Source organism: Lytechinus pictus, unplaced genomic scaffold (genome assembly GCF_037042905.1).
Source record: "Lytechinus pictus isolate F3 Inbred unplaced genomic scaffold, Lp3.0 scaffold_19, whole genome shotgun sequence".
Lineage (NCBI taxonomy): Eukaryota > Metazoa > Echinodermata > Echinoidea > Temnopleuroida > Toxopneustidae > Lytechinus > Lytechinus pictus.
In genome coordinates, this window is record NW_026974140.1 from 2,434,912 (window position 1) to 2,458,237 (window position 23,326).

General features: G+C 38.1%; 1 protein-coding gene across 1 annotated transcript; it reads left to right on the forward strand.

Annotated features, from left to right (window-relative positions):
- The first annotated feature begins 334 nt into the window (after positions 1-334).
- On the forward strand, positions 335-10,477 carry LOC129261038 (xaa-Pro aminopeptidase 3-like). The gene is made up of 5 exons (XM_054899079.2): positions 335-577; positions 2,245-3,214; positions 6,119-6,302; positions 7,128-7,248; positions 8,205-10,477. Exons 1-5 carry the CDS (start codon positions 352-354, stop codon positions 8,369-8,371), a joined length of 1,668 nt encoding a protein of 555 aa, XP_054755054.2. The 5' UTR covers positions 335-351; the 3' UTR covers positions 8,372-10,477.
- The last annotated feature ends 12,849 nt before the right edge of the window (positions 10,478-23,326 follow it).

Genomic DNA, 23,326 nt, shown 5'->3' on the forward strand with positions numbered 1-23,326 from the left:
TCAATGGAGAGAGGGGAGACAGAGAGAGGGGGAACTTGGCTGACATGTTCAGTAAGGAACAGAGATTTAGATGGGGGGGGGGGTGCGAGAACATTATGCGAGTCAATTCATTCATGATTCATAAAGCAGAGAGAGTGTGCTAAGAGAGAGGAAGGGAGAGAGATTGCAAGAGAGAAACGAAACTTCAGAAAGGGGGAGATTGGGATGGAGACCATTCATTTATGTACAAGAGTACAAGAGTGTGCTCGTCCATTCGTTCATGTACAAATTGATGAAGCTAGAAGTCCATGCACCTGCGCACTTCAGATTTTTAGCTCAACTTATGAATAATTCATGTACCATAGCGTTTCCATGTACGGAAAAAATATTCGCCCGCCCTTCTACGATATCGATCTCGTCACGTTTTATTTTGATTGCATAACACGAATCTGTGTTGATGTTGGGCTGACCTGTCTACCCGAAACTGGAAACTTGGCAAAACCAATGAATTTTGCAAAAATGTTATCACCTTTAAAGCATCCCGGAAGGCTATGTACTTGTTTACATTATCTACGGATTCGACATTTCGGAATTTCAGGTAGGCCTTGCCTTTCGGTCTAACTGGATTACATGATCCAGACTAACGTCAGCAGAGAGCATGCAGCTGCAGACGTTGCTTTGCCTTTGGTCCCATACAATGATAACGGCGTCGGTATTATTCTATTATCAGGAGGATGGGGGTCGGGTGTCCGGACACTTTATTATATTTTTGAAGCCTTCTTTTTTGTCTTTGGATTCCTACACTAAAAATACAAATTCAATAGTTGTAATCATCTTCAATTTTGTTAACTATAATATTTCCTGACATTTTGTACTAAAAATTGATAAAACTTCCCTTGTAATTACAGTTGTAATGTTAATTTTTCCAAATGACTTTCTAAAATTGATCGTCCAGACACACAACTGGGTATACTTAGCCAGGAGGCTTCTAGAGTCTTTTTAGAGAGTAAAATCATTTACTAACGTATGCTTACTCTCAACGAAGCCAGGTATTCCTTCCCATTCATCTCCACGTACCGCTGAAAAACCTGAAACTTTCGTCCCCGAGATCGAGATTTCTACTTCTAAAAGATCTAACAGTTAGCCCTTCTTCTAGTTCAAGCTACACTGCCTCCTTCAATCTTGAAGATTATTGCAGTACCGGGGACTGGTACTACAAGCCCTGAATCATGTACATGGGATAAAACTTAATTTCCAACATTTCTACGCTCTCGGTTTTATTTTTAAACAAGAATTCAAAAAATGAAAAAAATATTGTGAAAAGGCGGAAGAGACTTGCCCGATGTTTACGTCGCCATCTTGTTTCCTATTGTACCTCCCCAACGTGACAGACCCTTGATGTCCACTTTGTATGTATTGTACGGGTGCATAGCTCTCTGATATGCTGATATCATTCCAAGAAACAAAGAACTGCAGATCGACCCCAATGTATTTCCTCTATTAATGCAATTTTTTTTTGGGGGGGGTCCTACCTTAGTATATCTGTCCTGTGTTACACAGTCAAGCTCAAGACACCATTAAGAAATCATCATGTCATGAGTTTTCCAGCAAAACTATAGACAATATGTTAAGAATTGAAGGGTACAATACAAACTGGATGGTGAGATTTGCAGTTACACCATTTAAGTTAGTCCTGAAAGGGACTGTTGGTTTATCTAAAAGTAGCTCTTAAAAGAACTTCTCGATGTTTTGAGCAGAAATGCTTTGCTCTGTCAGGAGTGACGAAGAGCACAGCATATCTGCTCGAAACATCGAGAACAGTTCTTTTAAGAGCTACTATAAGAAAGATAAACCAACAGTCCTTTTTCAAGACTAACTTACATGGTGTAACCGCAAATCTCATCATCCAGTCTTACCAGTTACCACCATACAAACCTTCAAAGCTCATAATACAAACTTACTAGCACAAGTTGGTTGATTTTTCCTGCCATGTCTTAATGAAATATTGTCAAAATTTGTCACAAGGATGTACACGTAGAAAGTAGAAACCATATTTTTCCAATTCTTTTATGAATACCAGCAGTGGCCTAGTATGAAATTTGCAGCCCCATACTTGTATCAGCCAGGGTTCTTTCTATAAAGTTCTGTCCAAAAGCAGGCCTTAAATGAGCCTGGTCAAGAGAAAGGCCAAGTGACAATTTATTTCTTTTTCCTTCCTCAGTCCAAGTACTTGCTAAACAATACATTTTCTGTTTGTATATCCAGCTCCTGCAAGGACAAAAGCTTCAAGGGAAAGAAGTATTCCTCAGAGGTACATCGGACAACCTACCTCCTACACCCACAGGCACCTGTTGAGAGATGACGAGATCACTCCAGGTATAACCTCACAGGAGTTCAGGAGTCGAAGACAGTATCTTATGTCGGCCATCAAGAAATCAATGTATGGTGATTGCCCCAACCATGTTGCTGTTATCTTAGCAACAGACACCAAGTTCATGACCGACGAGATTCCCTATCCATTCCGCCAGAATACAGACTTCTTGTATCTTTGTGGTTTCCAGGAACCTTCAAGTGCCTTGGTCCTGGAGAGCATTCCAGGGAGTTCTCTTCCAGATCATAAGGCAACTCTCTTCGTACCCCAGCGAGATGCTGATAGAGAACTATGGGATGGCCCAAGAGCAGGGGTTGATGGAGCAATTAGTTTCATTGGAGTTGACAACGCCAATGTGATCAGTGACTTGAGCGAGTACTTAGATCAGTATGCCTCCAGGGACAAGCTTGTTGTTTGGTATGATGTCTTCAGGAATGTCAACAGTCAGTTGCACAAAGAGGTTGTTGGTAATCTGGTGACTCCTTGCAGGAACAAGGGCCACACTGTGAACATACTTCAGCAGCTTGTGCACTCTATCCGTGTCATCAAGTCTCCTGCAGAGATCAAACTGATGTGCGAGTCTTGCAGCATTGCTTCTCAGGCCTTCATTGATGTGATGCGCTTCACAAAACCAAACGTAGACGAAGCCCATCTGTATGCAAAAATGGACTTTGAGGTGAGACTGGATGGAGCAGAGTTCCTAGCTTATCCCCCTGTTGTTGCAGGAGGGAACCGGGCTAATACATTGCATTATGTGAAGAACAATCAGATTGTTGAAGATGGAGACATGGTATTGATGGATGCTGGCTGCGAGTACCATGGTTATGCCAGTGATATCACTAGAACATGGCCAGTCAATGGAAGGTATGATTTCATCATGATTTATCTCAGCATTATTGTTTTACAAAGGGATTATATTATTTTTCACCACAATCACACCGCTTCACTTCATTTCATTCCCCACTCTATTGAGAGCAACCTTAATTTACATTTTAGCAGAGTAAGTTCGATAATTGTACTTATGCTTGCATAGCACCCAACACTTTCCTTATCAGTAATCTTTTGTGCTCTAATGCTATAATGCAGCATCATTTCCATAGCTGAAGCAATGCAGCCATTGATTATGTGCTGTGTTTCAAAGACTAAATTTCTACCAGGTCCCCCATTCCTAACCTCGATGAATGCAGCACAATATGTGAATCTTGCTGAAAGAAATTGTTACCTCTACTAGAATTAAATCTTCGACCAATTGATGGTATGACAACAGTCGGAATCATGATATTCTGTATACAACACTATTCCAAGATTAATAGTTTCATTCTTATGTTATATTTTCATTATATTTTCCATGATATTAATTTTTTTTCCTTTCTGAAATCTTCACCTTTCCATACCTGGGCCCAATGACACAAATGTTTGCGATTGGGTAACAAATATGAAAGAATGTCAATGGTTAATTCCTGATCGGTATTTTGGCAAAAGTGCACATTCAACAAAACTTTTGATTGATCTCTTTTGTTCAGTGATTGATCACAAACCTAATATTGAGCTCTGGGCCCCGTCTTATAAAGAGTTGTAATGATCCAATCAACCTCAACTACACTACTCAAAAAAAGTTAAGGACCACTTTTTAATGTGTGTATACAATTTTCAAACCGGGTGTTGTATTTCTAGAAATACCCGAATATGGCTGTCTTGAATCTCCTCTAACACCCTGTAACAATTTCACACATGGGTGGTTTCAGTTGTTGCATGATGTCTCTCGCATTATTGCATATCCTGAAAAGTGGGCCCATTGTGAAGTGGTACAAATGTGGATTCAAATGCATTTTCTGTCTTTAGTCTCTACAATCAACAAATTGCTGACAACAGCAATGCCAAGATACAGCTGTCCAGGATGCCATCAAACACAATGAAATCAATTTCACACATGCAGTTCTTTCATGTCTCTTGCATCATTGCAATGTGCCCGTACAAAAGTGGCTTCCAAAGCATTTTCTGTCTTTAGTCTCTACAATCAACAACTTGCTGACAATAGCAATGCCAAGATACAGCTGTCCAGAATGCCATCAAACACAATGACATCAATTTCACACATGCAGTTCTTTCATGATGTCTCTGGCATCATTGCAGTGGGCCATAAGACAAGTGTCTTCCAAAGCATTTTCCGTCTTTAGTCTGTACAATCAACAACTTGCCTACAACAGCAATGCCAAGACACCACCTAAGTGAAACAGATGTAGCCAGAGCCCTAGGGATGCTGGAAGCTGGCCTCAGTCAGCGAAGAGTAGCCAGAATGATGGGCGTGTCACACAGTGTCATTAGCAGAGCAAATCAAAGACACCGAGAGACAGGGCTATACTCCGAGAGACCCCGCAGTGGCCGACCAGTTTCGACAACCCCTAGAGATGATCGCTACTTGACGAATCTCAGCCTCCGCAACCGCTTTCACAGTGCACGCCGCCTCAACAATGACTTCGCTGCAGCAACTGGAGTGATTGTTTCCACTCAAACAATCCGTAACCGACTTCACAGAGCCAATATGCATGCCAGACGGCCAGCTCAGTGTGTCCCACTCACCCCTGCTCACAGAAGAATTCGTCTCAACTGGGCCCGGGAGCATGTCAGATGGACCAGACAGCAATGGCGTAGAGTTCTGTTCACAGATGAGAGCAGATTTTCCCTTGACCACAATGATGGACGTTCGAGAGTCTGGAGGCGACCAGGAGAGAGATTTGCAGACCCCTGTATTGCAGAACATGACCGTTATGGGGGAGGCAGCGTCATGGTGTGGGGAGGCATCACCTACGCCAACCGTACTCGTCTCTACGTGGTCCCAGGGGGAGCAATGACAGGAGTGAGGTACAGGGATGAGGTCCTTGAACCTATAGTGGTGCCATTTGCAGAAAATGTGGGACAAAACATCATTTTCATGGATGACAATGCCCGTGCCCACCGAGCTAGGGTGGTGACCGAGTTCCTTGAGGGCCAGGGGATTGAGCGTATGGAGTGGCCAGCGAGGTCCCCGGACTTAAACCCGATAGAGCACGTCTGGGACATGATGGGGAGGAGTCTCGAGCAGCTCGAAGCCCATCCACTTGGACTGCAGCAGCTGGGTGTGGCTCTGGAGGCTGCATGGGATGCACTGGACGTCAGAGACATCAATCGCCTCATCAGCTCCATGAGACAGCGCTGTGAAGCCGTTATTGCTGCAGGAGGTGGTCACACTCGTTACTGAACTGCCTGAAAGACACCCAGACATTTGTTTTTACCACTTCATGTCGGTAGCTGATACCCCTCGGGGCCCACTTTTCAGGATGTGCAGTGATGCGAGAGACATTGTGCAACAACTGAAACCACCCATGCGTGAAATTGATTACAGCGTGTTTAAGGACATTTAGGACAGTTGTACTGAGGTATTTCCAGAAATAAAACACCTTGTATAAAATCTTTATGTACGTTTTAAAAAGTGGTCCTTAACTTTTTTTGAGTAGTGTATATGGAAATCCATCATTGTCATAATTTCTCTGTGGGATATTTGCACAATGTCCTTTGTAAACAAAGAGAAGCACACTGAATTCATGATTACACATCATATCTAGAAAATATTTTGAACAAACATGCATTTTAGAAGTAAGCATTGCTGGCTTTCCATAGTTGTGGTTGATTGAATCAATCATAACTCTTTCTAAGACCGGACTGTAGTGTAGTTCACAATGTCTTTGATTCAAGAACGACATAATTAGCCATCCCCTATTGATCCCTCAGGTACTCTGATGCCCAAGCTAGTGTTTACCAGTCAGTTCTAGATGTTCAACAGGAGTGTTTGAACATGTGTGAGGTGGGAACGACACTAGACCAGATCTATCATCGTATGCTGGATGGACTGGGCCAGAAACTCCAGGATCTAGGCATTGTGCCAAGATCAATGAATAATGCAGAGCTTATAAGGGTGAGGTGATTCCCCAGTACAAGCAGTGTAGCATAGTGTGAGAAAGTACAAAAACTATCTAAAAGATTGAGGAAAAAGGTTCTTACTCCAAAATATTGCTTATATTTCTCTCCCACCAAATATTTAACAAACAATAGATGCAAGGCCATCAGTCCAAAACTGTTTACCTTTTCTCTCAAAGTGCCCCTTTGCCCCACCTCTTGGATCCCCCTAACCCACGTTGTTTAGAATCGTTGGAAGAAACGGGGAACTAATATCTTCAATTTATTAGATGAACGTAACCCCTCATAATATCTGCCCCTTCTACATGTATGTGGGAAAGGTCACAATGCCCATTTTGTTAAAAATGGGTTGCGTTCATGAAAATGTTCAGGTAATGAGATTTGTTTATTTGCCTGGTGAGTTTTCCATTGCTTTGGTTTAACAGATTCACTGTTATCTCAGTGATATATTTCCGAACTTAGGGTCCAACCTCTAGCAAGTAACGTTGAATGTTTTCCCAAAAGGTTGGAGTTATTATCACATTCACAGCAAGTAATTAGAGGGTTTAGGCAGAAGCCCCTATTTGTGAAAAGCTAATGGGGCATTGTAAGAAAGTAACTTTTATATTTAAATCAGGTTTACGTCTGAAAATCAAGAATAAGTTCTTTTGATTTCAGGCAAATTTGTAGTTGAATTGTGTTCAGTTTGCTTCTTGAATTTCTTGTTATACCCTATTACGCTTGATTTGGGACTTACACATGCAATTGAACTTTAGTTTCTTGCAACGCCCGGTAAGAATATCAACCTTGTTAATGCATTTGTTTATTTTGATTTTGATGGTAGGCAGCCAAGAAATACTGTCCTCATCATGTTGGACACTACTTAGGGATGGACACGCATGACACCCCTCGGGTATCCCGTAGCAACCAGCTGCAGGCAGGGATGGTCATCACGATTGAACCAGGTAAAAAGCAAAAATCTTGTCAGAATCATTTGTAACAACAATTAGTTGATATTCTGGTTGTATTGCTAAAGTTAATCCATGCGTAACCTAGACCAAACTTTAATTGACCACCTGTTGTTGACTTTCTTTTGTAATAAAGATAATTCAGATCGTAGATTGAATAAGTATTAGGATTAAAATTTGAAAATGAATTGAATATACTTAAAGTCTCTGCTAACATGTTTGTCATGGATATTGAATATGAAAATTAAGCTGTAGAAGTGGGATATAAGATTCTTGTTATGTCTAGATTTTACCACCCAAAGTACTTATATGTAACTTCATCACCCCCCCCCCAAAAAAAAGAAGATTTTTGCAGAACGAGAGGCGTACCATATGTTTTCCAAGTACATAATCTGAAAATAAAGACAAAATGGAAGTAATTATCTAAAAAATTAAATGTAACATCGAAAATGTTAGAAAACCATCCTACATTTATATTTCTTTATGAATGATGTTTTGCTTGTAAAATATCAGTAACTAGATAACACAATGGATTTATGGGTGAGCTATTCTTACTGCAAGTGAACTCAAAGAAAGGTTGGACTAAGAAGAAGATAATTCAGAATAGATACAAAAAATAGATTAAAAAACGTGTTTTGAGATGGATGTTGAGGAGGGAGGATGATGAACATGTGAATAGAGCAAGGGATCTGGAAGTAGCTGATAGAAATATATGAGGAAAGGGAAGACCAAAGATTACAGGGAAAGATATGGTAAAGAAGGGAATCAGTTAGGTTGGACCAAAGGATGCTCAAGATAGAAAGAATGGGAAAGAGGAAGTGTCATCGTGGTGAAAGATTCAGTTACCCTTGGTAAGAGGAAAAATGTTGACTGATGAAAATGATGATGACCAATGAATATTATTCTCACTTTATCTCTGCTCTCTTTCTCCTATTTTATTGCATGACTGTAAGGACTCTACCTTCCTGCAAACAACAATGACATACCTCAAGAGCTGAGAGGGATCGGTATCAGGATTGAAGATGATGTCTTGATCAGAGAGGGCGCTGCAGAGGTCCTTACTGCTGAATGCCCAAAGGAAATGTCCCAAATAGAAAGTATAATGAGTGGGAATTCATGACATAGTAAATCGTGAATTGGATTAATGAGCAATTATGAAACAGTACTATGTGAATAATAGTTGACTTTAAATTTTCAAAATATATACATACTGTTCTCCAATTATTCATTATTTCCAGTAGAGAAAGAGCATGTTGAATAGGAGACTGCCACCATATATATGTAATTTTAAGGTATTTTCTTTCTCCTGGAAATAATATGAATTTGAAAACATGTAAATTTAAAGCTTGTTTTTGTTAGGTTGCTTTAAGTTTGCCTTTTTAACATCATGCAAAATGAAATTGGATTCAAAGTATGCTTATTCATTGATAATGGTCTTACCTAATTTCTCAGGAAAAGAGCAACAATAACCTTTAATAAAAATTATGAGGGAATTCAGATAAGAGCACACTTTTGATGTTTCTGTTTAATATCTTTTAGAAATCAAGGATTTGTCCTTGGCACTTAAAGATTTGTTTGGGGTTTTTTTTCATGAAGAAAGAAAATGAACTCCATTGAATAGTATTCTTCATTTTAATTTTCCACCTAGAATCATTTTGGATAAATCAATCAATGATACATTATGATTTACCCATCGATCAAAGTCTATGCACAAAATATGTTTTCACCTTGGAAAATGATAATCGTAATTGATTGTGAATGTGATATTAATCTGATGTTTCTACATTGAAGGGTATTTTTGGAATTAAAAGAAATTTAGGTCTTTGCAAGTTAAATCAACTTCCAGGAATGTCAGGGAAATTCAGAAATTAGAATGTACAGATTTTTTATTTGTGACAATTTTAGTATTAATGAGGTATATAGAAGTACTTATGCTTATTGCTTGCATTATTGATTTTGTCCCTAGAAAAAGTCTTTAAATTCATTGAATTCTGATCACTGCGTCTTCTTCAGGCTTGCTGTGTAATTGTCCACAGTTTGTTTAAAAATGAATTTGCATATTACAGGAATTCTGCTGACCCTGGGAAATTTTGGATTCATTTTTAGATTTTCTTTTTTAGCTGTGGAAACACTATCAATTTCAAAGATATGTCCAAACTCACATCAAAATGGATATATTTCAGCTATTACTAGATTTGTACTAGTTTCTTCCTAGAAAGATAAACAGATTTCACTGCGATTTGTGGAGTGTTGTGGCCCAGTACACAAGGAGCACATGGGCATGAGTGTGATGGTACAAGATTTCGCATTAGGTGAAATAAAGATGCTCTGTTCAACGAGGCATATACCCGAGTTGAATAGAATTGGCAAGGCATCAATCCACACTTTGCCACTCTTCACCCAGGTGCTAATTGGTTACTGGGGAGGATGTGAAAGCCTATGTAGTATGCCAAGCAATTGCATTTTGTAAACTCTTGTTGAAATGCTTCCCAGGGAGCAGAGAAAGTGCATACATTATATGCGGGCAAGCCAAGGTCTGATGACTAGGTTTATATCTGTAAAGCACTTAGAGTCATCATTTTGATGTATCAACACAGAATTTATCTATTTTACAATACCTTAGCTCTTGCATGAGTGGCTGGCTGTAACTATATCTTGAGGCCCATAGACAAGAGTCCTAAAGAAAGATTCTCAACAAATGCATGTTTAGTCTTATGTCAGATCTATAAAGTCTGCATGTGCTATATGTTTTGTATCATAAGCCATTTTATAGAATGTAAAATTTGAAGGCTTTACATATAATTCATCATTAATGTTGTGTAATTTTTAAAGATTCAATTGTGATTTCATATTCACAATTGTTTAGAGGAATGGGAATAGTGCAATTGAAAAAATCACCGAATTGAAAATCCCATCGATTACGGCACAAACGAGACTAAATATGAATGAGACTTTGTGGGAAAGGGGAATCGGCTTTAAAGAACAAACAAACTGTGATATTAAATAAATTCTCAGATATCAATAGCAGGATGCTTAGTATCAACACAGCAGTCAAGTGATTAAATTTATGGAATGAAAGTAAAAAAAATATGTTAACTGTACTTCAACGCATTATTATGTGTCTCGATTGTTATATAATTCTTGCTACTTTACCTTAGAATAAGATGCATTTCATTTTATTTTTTTATTTTACTGAGACATAATTAAAGACTTAAATGAGTATGAATCAGTTGCATAACATACTGATTATTTGAGGAGAGAACCCGGTGGGTGCTTTTAAGATGTGATGTTTCAGAAAAAAAGGTCATATAATGACCAATAATGATGATGTGGTGATGAGCCTAGGAATAATGATGATGATGATGACAACGATGGTGGTGGTGGTGGTCATGATGGTGATGATCACCATCATTATGTTGATCATGATAAAGATATAAACAAAGATGATGATGGTGATAATGAAGGTGGTGGTGGTTGTGATGTTAAAATCTCTTCACCGTTTGGTAAATCCCCAAATATATTGAATTATACATATTGTATTGGCCCGGATTAAAAAACTTGAACAGGAGAGGGTACAAAACTTTTATGAATTATTAGGCACCCTAGGCAAAAAAGAGTGCATATATTTTTTTACCATTCTCAGTGTACACACTGAATTAAGCGCAAATATGTACATGAAATCTGCATTCATTTGTACCCCTCTTGGTTACAATCTATTTTGTGAATTCAGTCCCAATCTAACTTCTATACCTCTCTCTCTGTCTCCCTTTCTTCTATAACCCCCAACCCCTCTGACCCCCTTTATTTATACTTCCCCACCCCCTCTCTCTGCCCCCCTCTTTTTTCTATACTTCCCCACCCCCTCTCTGTCCCCCTTTATTCTAGATACTAATCCCCCACCCCTGTATCTGCCCCCTTTCTTTTTTACATATCCCCACCCCTCTTTGTCCCCTTTTCTTCTAGACACTTCTCCACACCCTTCTCCCTGACCCCCTTTCTTCTATACATCTCCCTACCCTTTTCTCTGTCCCACTTTCTTCTTGACCCCCACCCCTCTCTGTGTCCCCCTTCTAGATACTTTCCCCCACCCCTGTATCTGCCCCCTTTCTTCTATACATCTTCCCACCCCTCTCTCTGTCCCCCTTTCTTCTATACCTCTTCCCATCCCTCTTCTTTTCACATTTCTTCTAAACCTCTCCCCACCCCCTCTCTCTGTCCCCCTTTCTTCTTCACTTCTCCCCACCCCTTTCTTTGACCTTTACTTCTATACCTTTCCCCCACCCCCTTTCTTCTACACCTCTCCCCGCCCTTCTCTCTGCCCCCTTTCTTCTACACCTCTCCCCACCCTCTCTGTCCCCCTTTCTTATATACAAGACAAGCTATACAACACCAATATCACCCCCCTCTGACTAGAACCACACTCGCACAAAAAACCATCATTTATACAGGTCCTAAATACTGGAATGGTATTCACCAAAGCCTTAAACAATATAGAAATATAAACACCTTCAAAAAACACCTAAAACTCTCATTCCTTAATGAGTACAATGTATGAAACACATGAACTGCTTTATCTTTTCCACGATACTTGCCTCTCGACCCTATTTCTCTTTCTCCTCCCCTTTCCTTTTCTGCTGGGCACATAATCGTTTCTTTTTGGTTTGTTTTTCCCCCCAGTTATTTAATATTCCCTTATCCCTCTAACCTATGTAGTTACTGCCCCCCTTTCTTTCCTTGTTATTCAAACCTATTTTGCCGTTCTTCATATATGGTCTAGATTGTCTTACTTTACTTTTAATTACATACGATTAAGATTACTACAAATTTATCCTAAGGGGCTTACAATTACAAGTCCCTAATTTTCATTTTCACATGCTAACTGTAATCTATAATTTGTCTAATCATCAAAATGTATCTTGAACAAAAATTGTATACATTTCATCTATTTCCTACGAATTTGTTAATTGATTATTGAAGTATACTTATAACACTTATTTTGTTTTGTACATTTATACATATGTATATATATGTTTGTTATGTTTATTATCAGAAAATGGAAATGAAATAAACTAAACTGAAACTGAAACTGATATACCTCCCCCACCCTCTCTCTGTCCCCCTTTCTTATATACCTCTCTCTCTGCCCCCTTTCTTATACACCTCTCCCACCCTCTCTTTGTCCCTCTTCTATACATCTCCCCACCCTCTCTGTCCCCCTTTCTTATATACCTCTCCCCACCCTCTCTGTCCCCCTTTCTTATATACCTCTCCCCACCCTCTCTCTGTCCCCCTTTCTTATATACCTCTCCCCACCCTCTCTCTGTCCCCCTTATATACCTCTCCCCACCCTCTCTCTGTCCCCCTTTCTTCTATACATCTCCCCACCCCTCTCTTTGACCCCCTTTCTTATATACCTCTCGCCACCCTCTCTGCCCCCCTTTCTTCTATACCTCTCCCCACCCACTCTCTGTCCCCCTTATATACCTCTCCCCACCCTCTCTCTGTCCCCCTTATATACCTCTCCCCACCCTCTCTTTGTCCCTCTTTCTTCTATACATTTCCCCACCCCTCTCTTTGACCCCCTTTCTTATATACCTCTCCCCACCCTCTCTGCCCCCCTTTCTTCTATACCTCTCCCCACCCCTCTCTCTGCTCCCTTTCTTCTATACCTCTCCCCACCCCTCTCTCTGTCCCCCTTTCTCCTAGATACTCCTCCCTATCCCGTGCATCTGCCCCATTTTCTTACGTCTCTATGTTTCTCTCTCTCTCTCGCCTCCGTTTCAGGCTCAATCACACATCACATGAAACAAAACCATCCTTATGTCAGACTATTTTCACTTAAGTAAACCAGTTTATAGACACAATGAAATATAATCTAAAAATAAAAACATGTGTAACCCCTAGTGGCTGCCTGACACAGAATCACTTAATTCATACTGACTGGATTCTAAAAATCAAGCCCTATTGGATTATTTAAAGCAAGGTGCCCCTAGCAGAAATATGCATGCAGAAATCTCAATACTCGGTCTACTTCCATTACAAAAACATGAACAGGATAAACACAAAATGACAAAAGACATCTACTTTTACTGTTTGCATCATAAAATTTAATTTTCATTTTAAACAAAAATACAAAAAAGGAAGAACAAAAATTGTGAAAATGAAAATCACAAATTCAAGTACATATATTTGTGTGAAGAAGATGATACATAATGCAGGGTGCTACATATATTTTTAGAAGCACTTGCCCGGTCAGGCAAGTAAATTTTCAAATAGTTGGAATAATGATACCTCTTGTAGCTTCCAAGAATATTCTGATCAGTAATTCCCTCATATCATTACGACTCACTTAAAATACAATCCGTGCAGCAAAAATCTATAAAATATATTTCATCAAAGGGGTCATTTCTGAGTTACAAATAAGATAAAAGTAAATAAACTTACAAGAAACACCAAGGCCATGTTATATGAAAGGTTGCAATCAAATGGTTGAAAATAATCAAAGATCGATCACAATATCAATTTATGTTTACTTGCAACTCTTTCAGCGACAGGTCCCTGAATCCTGATATTTATTGGCCAATTACTATAATGACTATGTACATTCTTTGTATAAATACACAATACACATATGGATCATCACCCCCCCCCCCCCCCCCTTCAAAAAATAAATAAACATAACCAAAAAATTCAAAACACACATTCATAAACTGGCCTGTTCACATTTAAATATTTGCTCAAAAAATTGAGACGAAATAAAAACCAGATTGCATTAAAGGGATGGTCCGGGCTGGAAGTATTTATAGCTAAATAAATAGAGTAGAATTCACTGAACAAACTGCCAAAAATTTCATCAAAATTGGATAACAAATAACAAAGTTATTGAATTTTTAAGTTTTGCAATATTTTGTGAAAACAGTCGTCATGAATATTCATTAGGTGGGCTGATGATGTCACATCCCCACTTGTTCTTTTGTATTTTATATGAAATTAGGTTTATTCTAATTTTTTCCTCCAAGAACTAGAAAAATTGGATTGACAACTGCTTTAGTGCATTAGATATTTATTGCTGCAGTTTATTTCATTATAAGGGAGACACATTATTCACACAAGTATGAAATAATGAAAAGAAATTATGATTTTATGTAATAACATAAGAAACGGAAAGTGGTCACACGATATTGGGTGCGGCATGCTTTAGTATGACCCTTCCCAACAATGACTAAGGGTGCTTGAGTTGGTGAAAGGGAGAATAATGGCCATGGACGGTCATTTTGGATATACATTTTCCTTAAATCCTATCCCGTAAAAAATGGTGGGTATGCTAGAGCATATGACGGTAACTATCATGAATTTACAAACACTTTTACTTTGTCAAAGGAGGGGGGGGGGTAAGTGGTTTAGGCTATTGGGGTAGGTGATACGCATGTTGGGTTGGGTAAAATCACAAACTCAAAGGCATGCAACCGATCATTGACAAAACTGCCAGAAATCAACAAATAGTAGTACTCCCCCGTTTGCACTGAAAAAAAATCATTGGCAATAATCGCAAGAAAACTTTTTAGCTCACCAGAGCTGAAAGCTTAAAAAGGGCTTTAAGAGCAATTGCTTTTCATCCGTCTTTGGGTGTGCGCCTTCCGTAAATCTTACATTTTTTACTTCTTCTTAAATTTCCGGCTTCCAACTAAACCTGGTTGGAATCATCCTTGGATGAAGAGGATCCATGTCTGTTCATATGGGGTATGCCACCCCTCAGATCTAGGAATGCTAGAGTCAAGTCATGTTATGTGAAGTTGTCTGCATGGTTTAAGAATAAAACTTGTTCATGGCAGCCCTCAAGGGTCATCTGGTTCCATCCCTGGGAGGAGTACAGAGAGAGTATGATGACATACTCCTTCTGTGATGAGGAAAAGAAGAAGATCCTTCATACTACATCTGCACCTGTGCAGAAGGCAGGGGATTAATCACTCAACTTGGAGCGGGGCCTAGATTGTGTGAAGATTAATGTCATCAGTTTTGTTACAGACGCTCATCCACAAACAGCAGCCTTAATGAAAAGAACAAAGAAGTAGGAGTCGATCAACCATCAATGGGGTATATGGTATGGATGCAAAAACCTGATGATGAAAGAGACCAATGCTGAGCAACAAGAAGGGGTGAGAGGAACTTCAGCCTTGGGTAACGAAGATATCCAACCATCTTTAGCACTTGGCCTGAAGGGATGCTGCATTGTAAGTGATGAGCCCTTCACTACTGATGACAGACTGGAAACTTAACTTTATGATGTGAAGAAGAGATTTATAAGATTTCATCACTGTCTTTCCTCTGCCATTCTCTTTCATATTCTAAATTGTAATCTCTCATTGTCCGAAATTACTAGAGATGCACAAAATTGTGAAGAAGATTGTTATGTAAAGTTGTGACTTTACATAACATAACATATATGTGACTCTAAGTTAGTACGTTTATATTAGTGTGTATGACATTGAGTTTGTCAAAAGTGAGACAAAACACAACAAATAGTGTGAAAAGTAATGCTGTTTATATATTTTTTTCCTATATTTTTGGGTGTGTATGTATAGTATGGCATGAGGCTCATGTTAATTTGTACTTCAGAATGTGGATATTTTATTATGTCTGTATATAAACATATGGGCCCTTATTCTGAACTCAGATTTAAATTCAAAGTTGTGGTTTAAGCATGGAGAGCCAATTGGGGCAAAAAGCTCGAGAGTACACATCCAATTTATTAACTCATACAACACTCAAAATATTCATAATTGATAAATTGATAAAATGATAACTGAAGTGTTTTTCTTCATTATAAAAGCAAAAGGAAACAAAACAATAAACATGAGAAATATTCAATATAAACAGAATTTTTGGCTCCCCATAATTTTAGCACCAACTTAGACCGTGGTCTAAGTTTAACCTGACTTCAGAATACGGACCATGGGTTTTTTTTAATGGGGCATGTAAATATTTTTATTGTAGATATAGGTGGCCAATTTTACCATGTAAACTGAACATGAATAGAAGCCCAAGATGTATCTGTTTGGCTGAATGTGGGTTGGAGGGAGGGGGAGGGGATGGGGCTTGTTGTAGATTAGGATTTTTAGTTTTAAATAAATTTATATTTGAGATGTTTTTAGATTTTTATACAAACTAAAAATATAAAGATTATCATAAAGTTTTCACCCTATTCTTTAGGCGCGGATCTCACAACCTATTAACGCACACAAGGTCATTGAAAAGGGTGTAAAACAGACAAGTCAATGTTTTTGGATACGTGACTGCAGACTCATAAATTTTGAAATTAATTAGCTTAGAACCCCATATTAAATTTATCATAGAGAAAATACAACATTCAAATATTGGGGCTCAACGATTTAGAGGCATGCATTGATCATGCAATGAACGGGAGAATTTTGTTAAGTGTTGTCTTTTATTGTTTCAATTATACTAGATGTGCTTTGAAAAATTATCTTTTTTTCAGGTTGAGGAACGCAATAGGGGGTGGGCGACTGCAACTCAGTGCCTTCGAGCTGCGGGTGGCCCAGAAAGGGACTGGGCAGAGGCACAAAAAAAATGGCAGGAACTCAAGACCAAAGCCCTGTCCTATCGTGCAGACAGGACCGTCACAGGTATTAAAAATGATGATTTCAAGATTAAAACTGCAAAAGAATAATTGTTCAATTATCCTTTACCTATAAAACATTTTTATGCAGAGGGTACAGGTAGTGTTGAATGTCCAATATGTATAATGTTCTTAGATGAGCTTTATTTTATATCACTCTTTCATTAAAAACACATAATTTTGTATGCCCTTATATTATTTTACTAATTACATTCCAGTATGATTGTGATCACAAAATGAGTTAGTTTAGAATCAACTAAAATTGTGTTTTGAATAATAAATGTATACCAACTATTTTTAAGAGAAATATCAAATTACCAAGAAATATCCAAAGTCAGCATGTTAAAAATCTTTGCCTTTGCCTATTTTGTAAATTTAGTGATTGCATTTCCGAATTTCAAAAAGTCAAAATTCCATACAATGACGTATTTAAAAAAATGACAACACTACCCCAAGCAGCACTTTCATACTGTCTTTATAAAATAAACTGAATTCAAAACCCATACAGCCTCTTTCTTGCTTTACAAAACATGTGTTCAGTACAAATATATGGCAGAGGAAATTCAGTGGAGGCAACGACAAAGACAACGCGATGGCTCTAGTGACAGTGCACCTCCATCTCCATCAGCCCCAGCTCCAGAGGGTGACAGACTTGACTGGTGTCTTTGCAGAGAGTGTACTCCAATGGAAACTGTTCTACATTCTCAATGTTGTGTAGAAATTGGGAATTGTAGCCAGCGCTGCGCAACTGATTAGAGACACATTTACTACAGCTGATGGACGTAATATTGAGTTCCATTATGTACAGACCTGTACAGAGTGAAGGAGTTGAACTTCAAATTGAAGTATGAAATATTAACAGTATTGCATCTTTGAACCAAAAACATATTCAGAATTGTGAATGTATAGCCGATTCTACTTAAAGGTAAAGCTTTGTTTTTAATTATGTTTAATACGTTTCATTCATTTCCCAATCAGCTGTTTACAGTGTCATCAGAAATGTTTCTGAGGCTATCGCAAGAGGAAAGAATGAATTCATAAGGTTTCCAACTATGAGAGAAAAGGTTGAATCTACCCAGCGGAGATTCTAGGAGTAAATGGCGACCATAGTGTAAAGACATGATCGGTGGGAGCTCACATAATTTACGTAATATCAATGTATTTGAATTTTTTTTTTTTAATTCCTGGTGTAAAATGCCATGTGCCATTATAATCAAATACATCATGAGCAGAAATTTTTGCTCTTTATGCTCATGCATCTGGTATATTTTTCAGGTATCTTTATCAAACATTAATGATCCAAACCACAGAATGTGGGCAATTGTCGTGATTGAGTTAAAGCCACTTTGGATTTACCATGGTGTACTGTAATACCATGATTAATCCATGGTTTTACTGTACCGTGGATCCATTGTAAACAATGAAATAACAGGAGTAAATTGGGACAGACATGTTATGGTTAAACGATAGTTTTACCGTAGTTTTTTATCCTTGGATGAAGAGGATCCATGTTTGTTCATATGGGGTACGCCACCCCTCAGAACTAGGAATGCTAGAGTCAAGTCATGTTATGTGAAGATGTCTGTATGGTTTAAGAATAAAACTTGTTCATGGCAGCTCTTAAGCAACGTTTCCACTTTGGCGAGTTAACATCGCGAGTTATAGCGAGTTGCCAAAATGAGGCACTCGCGATAACTCGCATAAAGCTCACCATGAAACTTGGGATAACTCGCAACCACTCGGAATGGCTCAGCGGAGCTCGTTCAAGCTCGGGACAACTCTCCTTGAAGTCTTGAACAGTTTCAAAAATTTTTTACATGTTCAAAAATGTTGCTAACTCGCTGTAACTCGTGCTGAACTCACCTAAACTCGTTATATACTCGCAGTACTCGTAATTACTCCTAAAAATCTCGAGATAAACTCGTAATAACATGCCACATCTGAGTATACACGAGTGCGTTCTGAGTTTTCAAGAGCGAGATACGAGCATTGCGATCGTTTTACGAGTCAAGTGGAGGTGCCCACAATTAGCGCGACTTTAGATCGAGCACCCCGAGTTACAGCGAGTTTCATACGAGTTTATTAAGAGTGCGTTGCAAGTGCTCATTGACATGCCAGCTGAATGATAAATATCCAGTGATCTATATTTTGCTATATATAAACCCCTCAAAAAAAAGTTTGGAAATCTCAGTTTGACCATTAATTTCTCCCAACTCCCAATTTTACACAATGCATATTTGACATCATTCAAAAGATCATTTAATTCTCTTTACAATGATACCATGCTTGTTATGATCATGCCATCTCGAAAAGAGCAGGATTCAAAAGTGTTGGATGAAGTCTGAATTGAAAAGCTGCAAAACGAGCAAAAAAAGTCATGAAGGGTCAATACAGAACATGATTCTTTTGTCTGTTTCAATAGAGATGAAAATCCATTCAAATCAAGCCCCTGCTTCTTCATTTTTTATGTTTTGTTGTGGTTTATGTAGTGATGGTTTGTTTGTTATGTTTGCTTGTGCAGAGGTGTGTTTCATTCCATGTTAATGTTGATGTTAAGGTGCATGAAAACAATTAAAACAAACAGCTGAGAAACTCACTCATCACCATGGAAAAAAGAACAGTGACTTTCAATATTGTGTCATTTTGCAACTTTTGACCTTGCCCCACATTTCAAGGCACTGCACTCCATGTGAACCATAATCATATCATGTAGGGTATCATTTTAAAGAAAATTAAATTATCTATTCATTGATATTAATTACACATTGATATTTACTAAAACCGAGGAGGGATTAAAGATCAAAGTCAGATTTCCAAACTTTTTTTGAGGAGTTTAGTTCAAAGTGAGAGCACATTTTAACTGACCCAAGCATGTACACGTACTTTTAAAAAGCTGTTGTCACTGCATTATTATAACTACCAACACATAAGGAGATAAATATGCCTCGACCCAAGAGATCCAAGAGTTGTGGCCATTCAGGTAGGGAAACACCGAAAGAAGATGTCATTCAAACAAGGGTAGAAGTAGAAGTGCAGGAAGAGACAATTGAAATGGAAGAGGTCAATGACGAGCAGAGCCAGGTAAAAGAACAAGACATCAAATTAGACCAGGTCCAAGTGGAGCGCCTCTGGCAGTCTCACCTACATCACGCGATTCAATATAGCAGCAGTGCTGACTTTGAAAACTACTATTAAATAATCATTCACAAAAAACACCATTCATATAAATGATACAATACTACGTTCATTGACAATAAGTGACATTTGACCTTGATCATGTGACCTAAGACTTGTCAGTGATACTTGATTACCCCTATCCACATTTTATAAACTGTATCTAAACTTTGAAAGTTATGACAACAATCTAATAATAATCTCCAAAATGGCAAAAGTTCAATGACCTTAAATGACCTTTGACTTTGGTCATGTGACCTGAAACTTGCATGAGATGTTCAGTGATACTTGATTACTCTTATGTTTAAGTTTTATGAACTAGACCAATACACTTACAGAGTTATGATGGTACATGTAATTCAACAAATACCCCCAACATTGCCAAAGTTCATTGACCTTAAATAACCTTTGACATTGGTCATGTGACCTGAAACTTGCACAGGATGTTCAGTGATACTTGATTACTCTTATGTCCAAGTTTTATGAATCAGATTCATAAACTGTCAAAGTTATAATGGTAATTCAACAAATACCCCCAATTGGCCAAAGTCCATTGATCCTAAATGAACTTTGACCTTGGTCGTGAAACTTGAAACTCAGGCAGGATGTTTAGCAATACTTTAATAACCTTATGTCCATGTTTCATGAACTAGGTCCATATATTTTCAAACTTATGATGACTTTTCAAACACTTAACTTTAGGTTAAGATTTTGATGTTGATTCCCCCAACATAAAGTTCATTGACCCTAAAGAATTGGTGTTGACACCGCCGCCGCCGGCATCCATCTTTAAGTGCCAAAATGTGCATTTCCCGCCCCTTGGTCGTATGAAAGTCTTATCACTCGTAACAAAATATTGATAACTCGTTCATAGCTCAGCGAGCGTAGTGAACTCGATGTTGAGTCTTTTGTCACTCATGCAAATTCCAGAAAAAATGTAAAATACAATGTACATGCGAGCTTGTGCGAGTTAAGGCGAGTTAGAACTCGCGCAGCTCGCGAACAACTCGCCAAAGTGGAAACGTTGATTTAAGGGTCATATGGTTCCACCCCTGGGAGGAGTACAGAGAGAGTATGATGACATACTCCTTCTGTGATGAGGAAAAGAAGAAGATCCTTCATACTACATCTGCACCTGTGCAGAAGGCAAGGGATTAATCACCCAACTTGGAGCGGACAGGATTAGAGCGGGGCCTAGATTGTGTGAAGATTAATGTCATCAGTTTTGTTATAGACGCTCATCCACAAACAGCCGCCTTAATGAAAAGAACAAAGAAATAGGAGTCGATCAACCATCAATGGGGTATATGGTATGGATGCAAAAACCTGATGATGAAAGAGACCAATGCTGAGCAACAAGAAGGGGTGAGAGGAACTTCAGCCTTGGGTAAAGAAGATATCCAACCATCTTTGGCACTTGGCCTGAAGGGATGCTGCATTAAAGGTGATGAGTCCTTCACTACTGATGACAGACTGGAAACTTAACTTTATGATGTTAAGAAGAGATTTAAAAGATTTCATCACTGTCTTTCCTCTGCCATTCTCTTTCATATTCTAAATTGTAATCTCTCATTGTCCGAAATTACTAGAGATGCACAAAATTGTGAAGAAGATTGTTATGTAAAGTTGTGACTTTACATAACATACCGGTAACATATATGTGACTCTAAGTTAGTACGTTTATATTAGTTGTGTGTATGACATTGAGTTTGTCAAAAGTGAGACAAAATAGTGTGAAAAGTAATGCTGTTTATATATTTTTTTTCTATATTTTTGGGTGTGTATGTATAGTATGGCATGAGGCTCATGTTAATTTGTACTTCAGAATGTGGATATTTTATTATGTCTGTATATAAACATATGGGCCCGTATTCTGAACTCAGGTTTAAATTAAAGTTGTGGTTTAAGTATGGAGAGCCAATTGGGGCAAAAAGCTCAAGAGTACCCATCCAATTTATTAACTCATACAACACTCAAAATATTCATAATTGATAAATTGATAAAATGATAACTGAAGTGTTTTTCTTCATTATAAAAGCAAAAGGAAACAAAACAATAAACATGAGAAATATTCAATATAAACATAATTTTTGGCTCCCCATAATTTTAGCACCGACTTAGACCGTGGTCTAAGTTTAACCTGACTTCAGACTACGGACCATGGTTTTTTTTTAATGGGGCATGTAAATATTTTTATTGTAGATATAGGTGGCCAATTTTCCCATGTAAACTGAACATGAATAGAAGCCCAAGATGTATCTGTTTGGCTGAGTGTGGGTTGGAGGGAGGAGGAGGGGATGGGGCTTGTTGTAGATTAGGATTTTTAGTTTTAAATAAATTTATATTAGAGATGTTTTTAGATTTTTATACTAACTAAAAATATAAAGATTATCATAAAGTTTTCACCCTATTCTTTAAGCGCGGATCTGACAACCCATTAACGCACACAAGGTCATTGAAAAGGGTGTAAAACAGACAAGTCAATGTTTTTGGATATTTGACTGCAGACTCATAAATTTTAAAATCAAATTAGCTTAGAACCCCATATTAAATTTATCGTAGAGAAAATACAACATTCAAATATTGGGGCTCAACGATTTAGAGGCATGCATTGATCATGTAATGAACGGGATAATTAAGTGTTGTCTTTTATTGTTTCAATTATACTAGATGTGCTTTGAAAAATGATCTTTTTTTCAGGTTGAGGAATGCAAGAGGAGAGGGTGGGCGACTGCAACTCAGTGCCTTCGAGCTGCGGGTGGCCCAGAAAGGGACTGGGCAGAGGCACGAATAAATGGCAGGAACTCGAGACAAAAGCCCTGTCCTATCGTGCAGACAGGAACGTCACAGGTATTACAAATGATTATTTCAAGATTAAAACTGCAAAATAATGATTTATCAATTATCCTTTACCTATACAATATTTTTTTTATGCAGAGGGTACAGGTAGTGTTGAATGTTCAATATGTATAATGTTCTTAGATGAGCTTTATTTTATATCACTCTTTCATTAAAAACACATAATTTTGTATGCCCTTATATTTTTGGACTAATTACATTCCAGTATGATTATAATTACAAAATGAGTTAGTTTAGAATCAACTGAAATTGTGTTTTGAATAATAAATGCATACCAACTATTTTTAAGAGAAATATCAAATTGCCGATAAATGTCTAAAGTCAGCATGTTAAATTTAGTGATTGCATTTCCGAATTTCAAAAAGTCAAAATTCCATACAATTACGTATTTAAAAAATGACAACA

Bases quoted from the DNA above. Each gene is read 5' to 3' on its own strand.
- LOC129261038 (XM_054899079.2), top strand. From the start codon at position 352: ATGTACGGAAAAAATATTCGCCCGCCCTTCTACGATATCGATCTCGTC. The intron at 6,303-7,127 runs GTGAGGTGATTC...TTTTGATGGTAG, and splicing joins ATAATGCAGAGCTTATAAGG to GCAGCCAAGAAATACTGTCC. The intron at 7,249-8,204 runs GTAAAAAGCAAA...CATGACTGTAAG, and splicing joins GGTCATCACGATTGAACCAG to GACTCTACCTTCCTGCAAAC.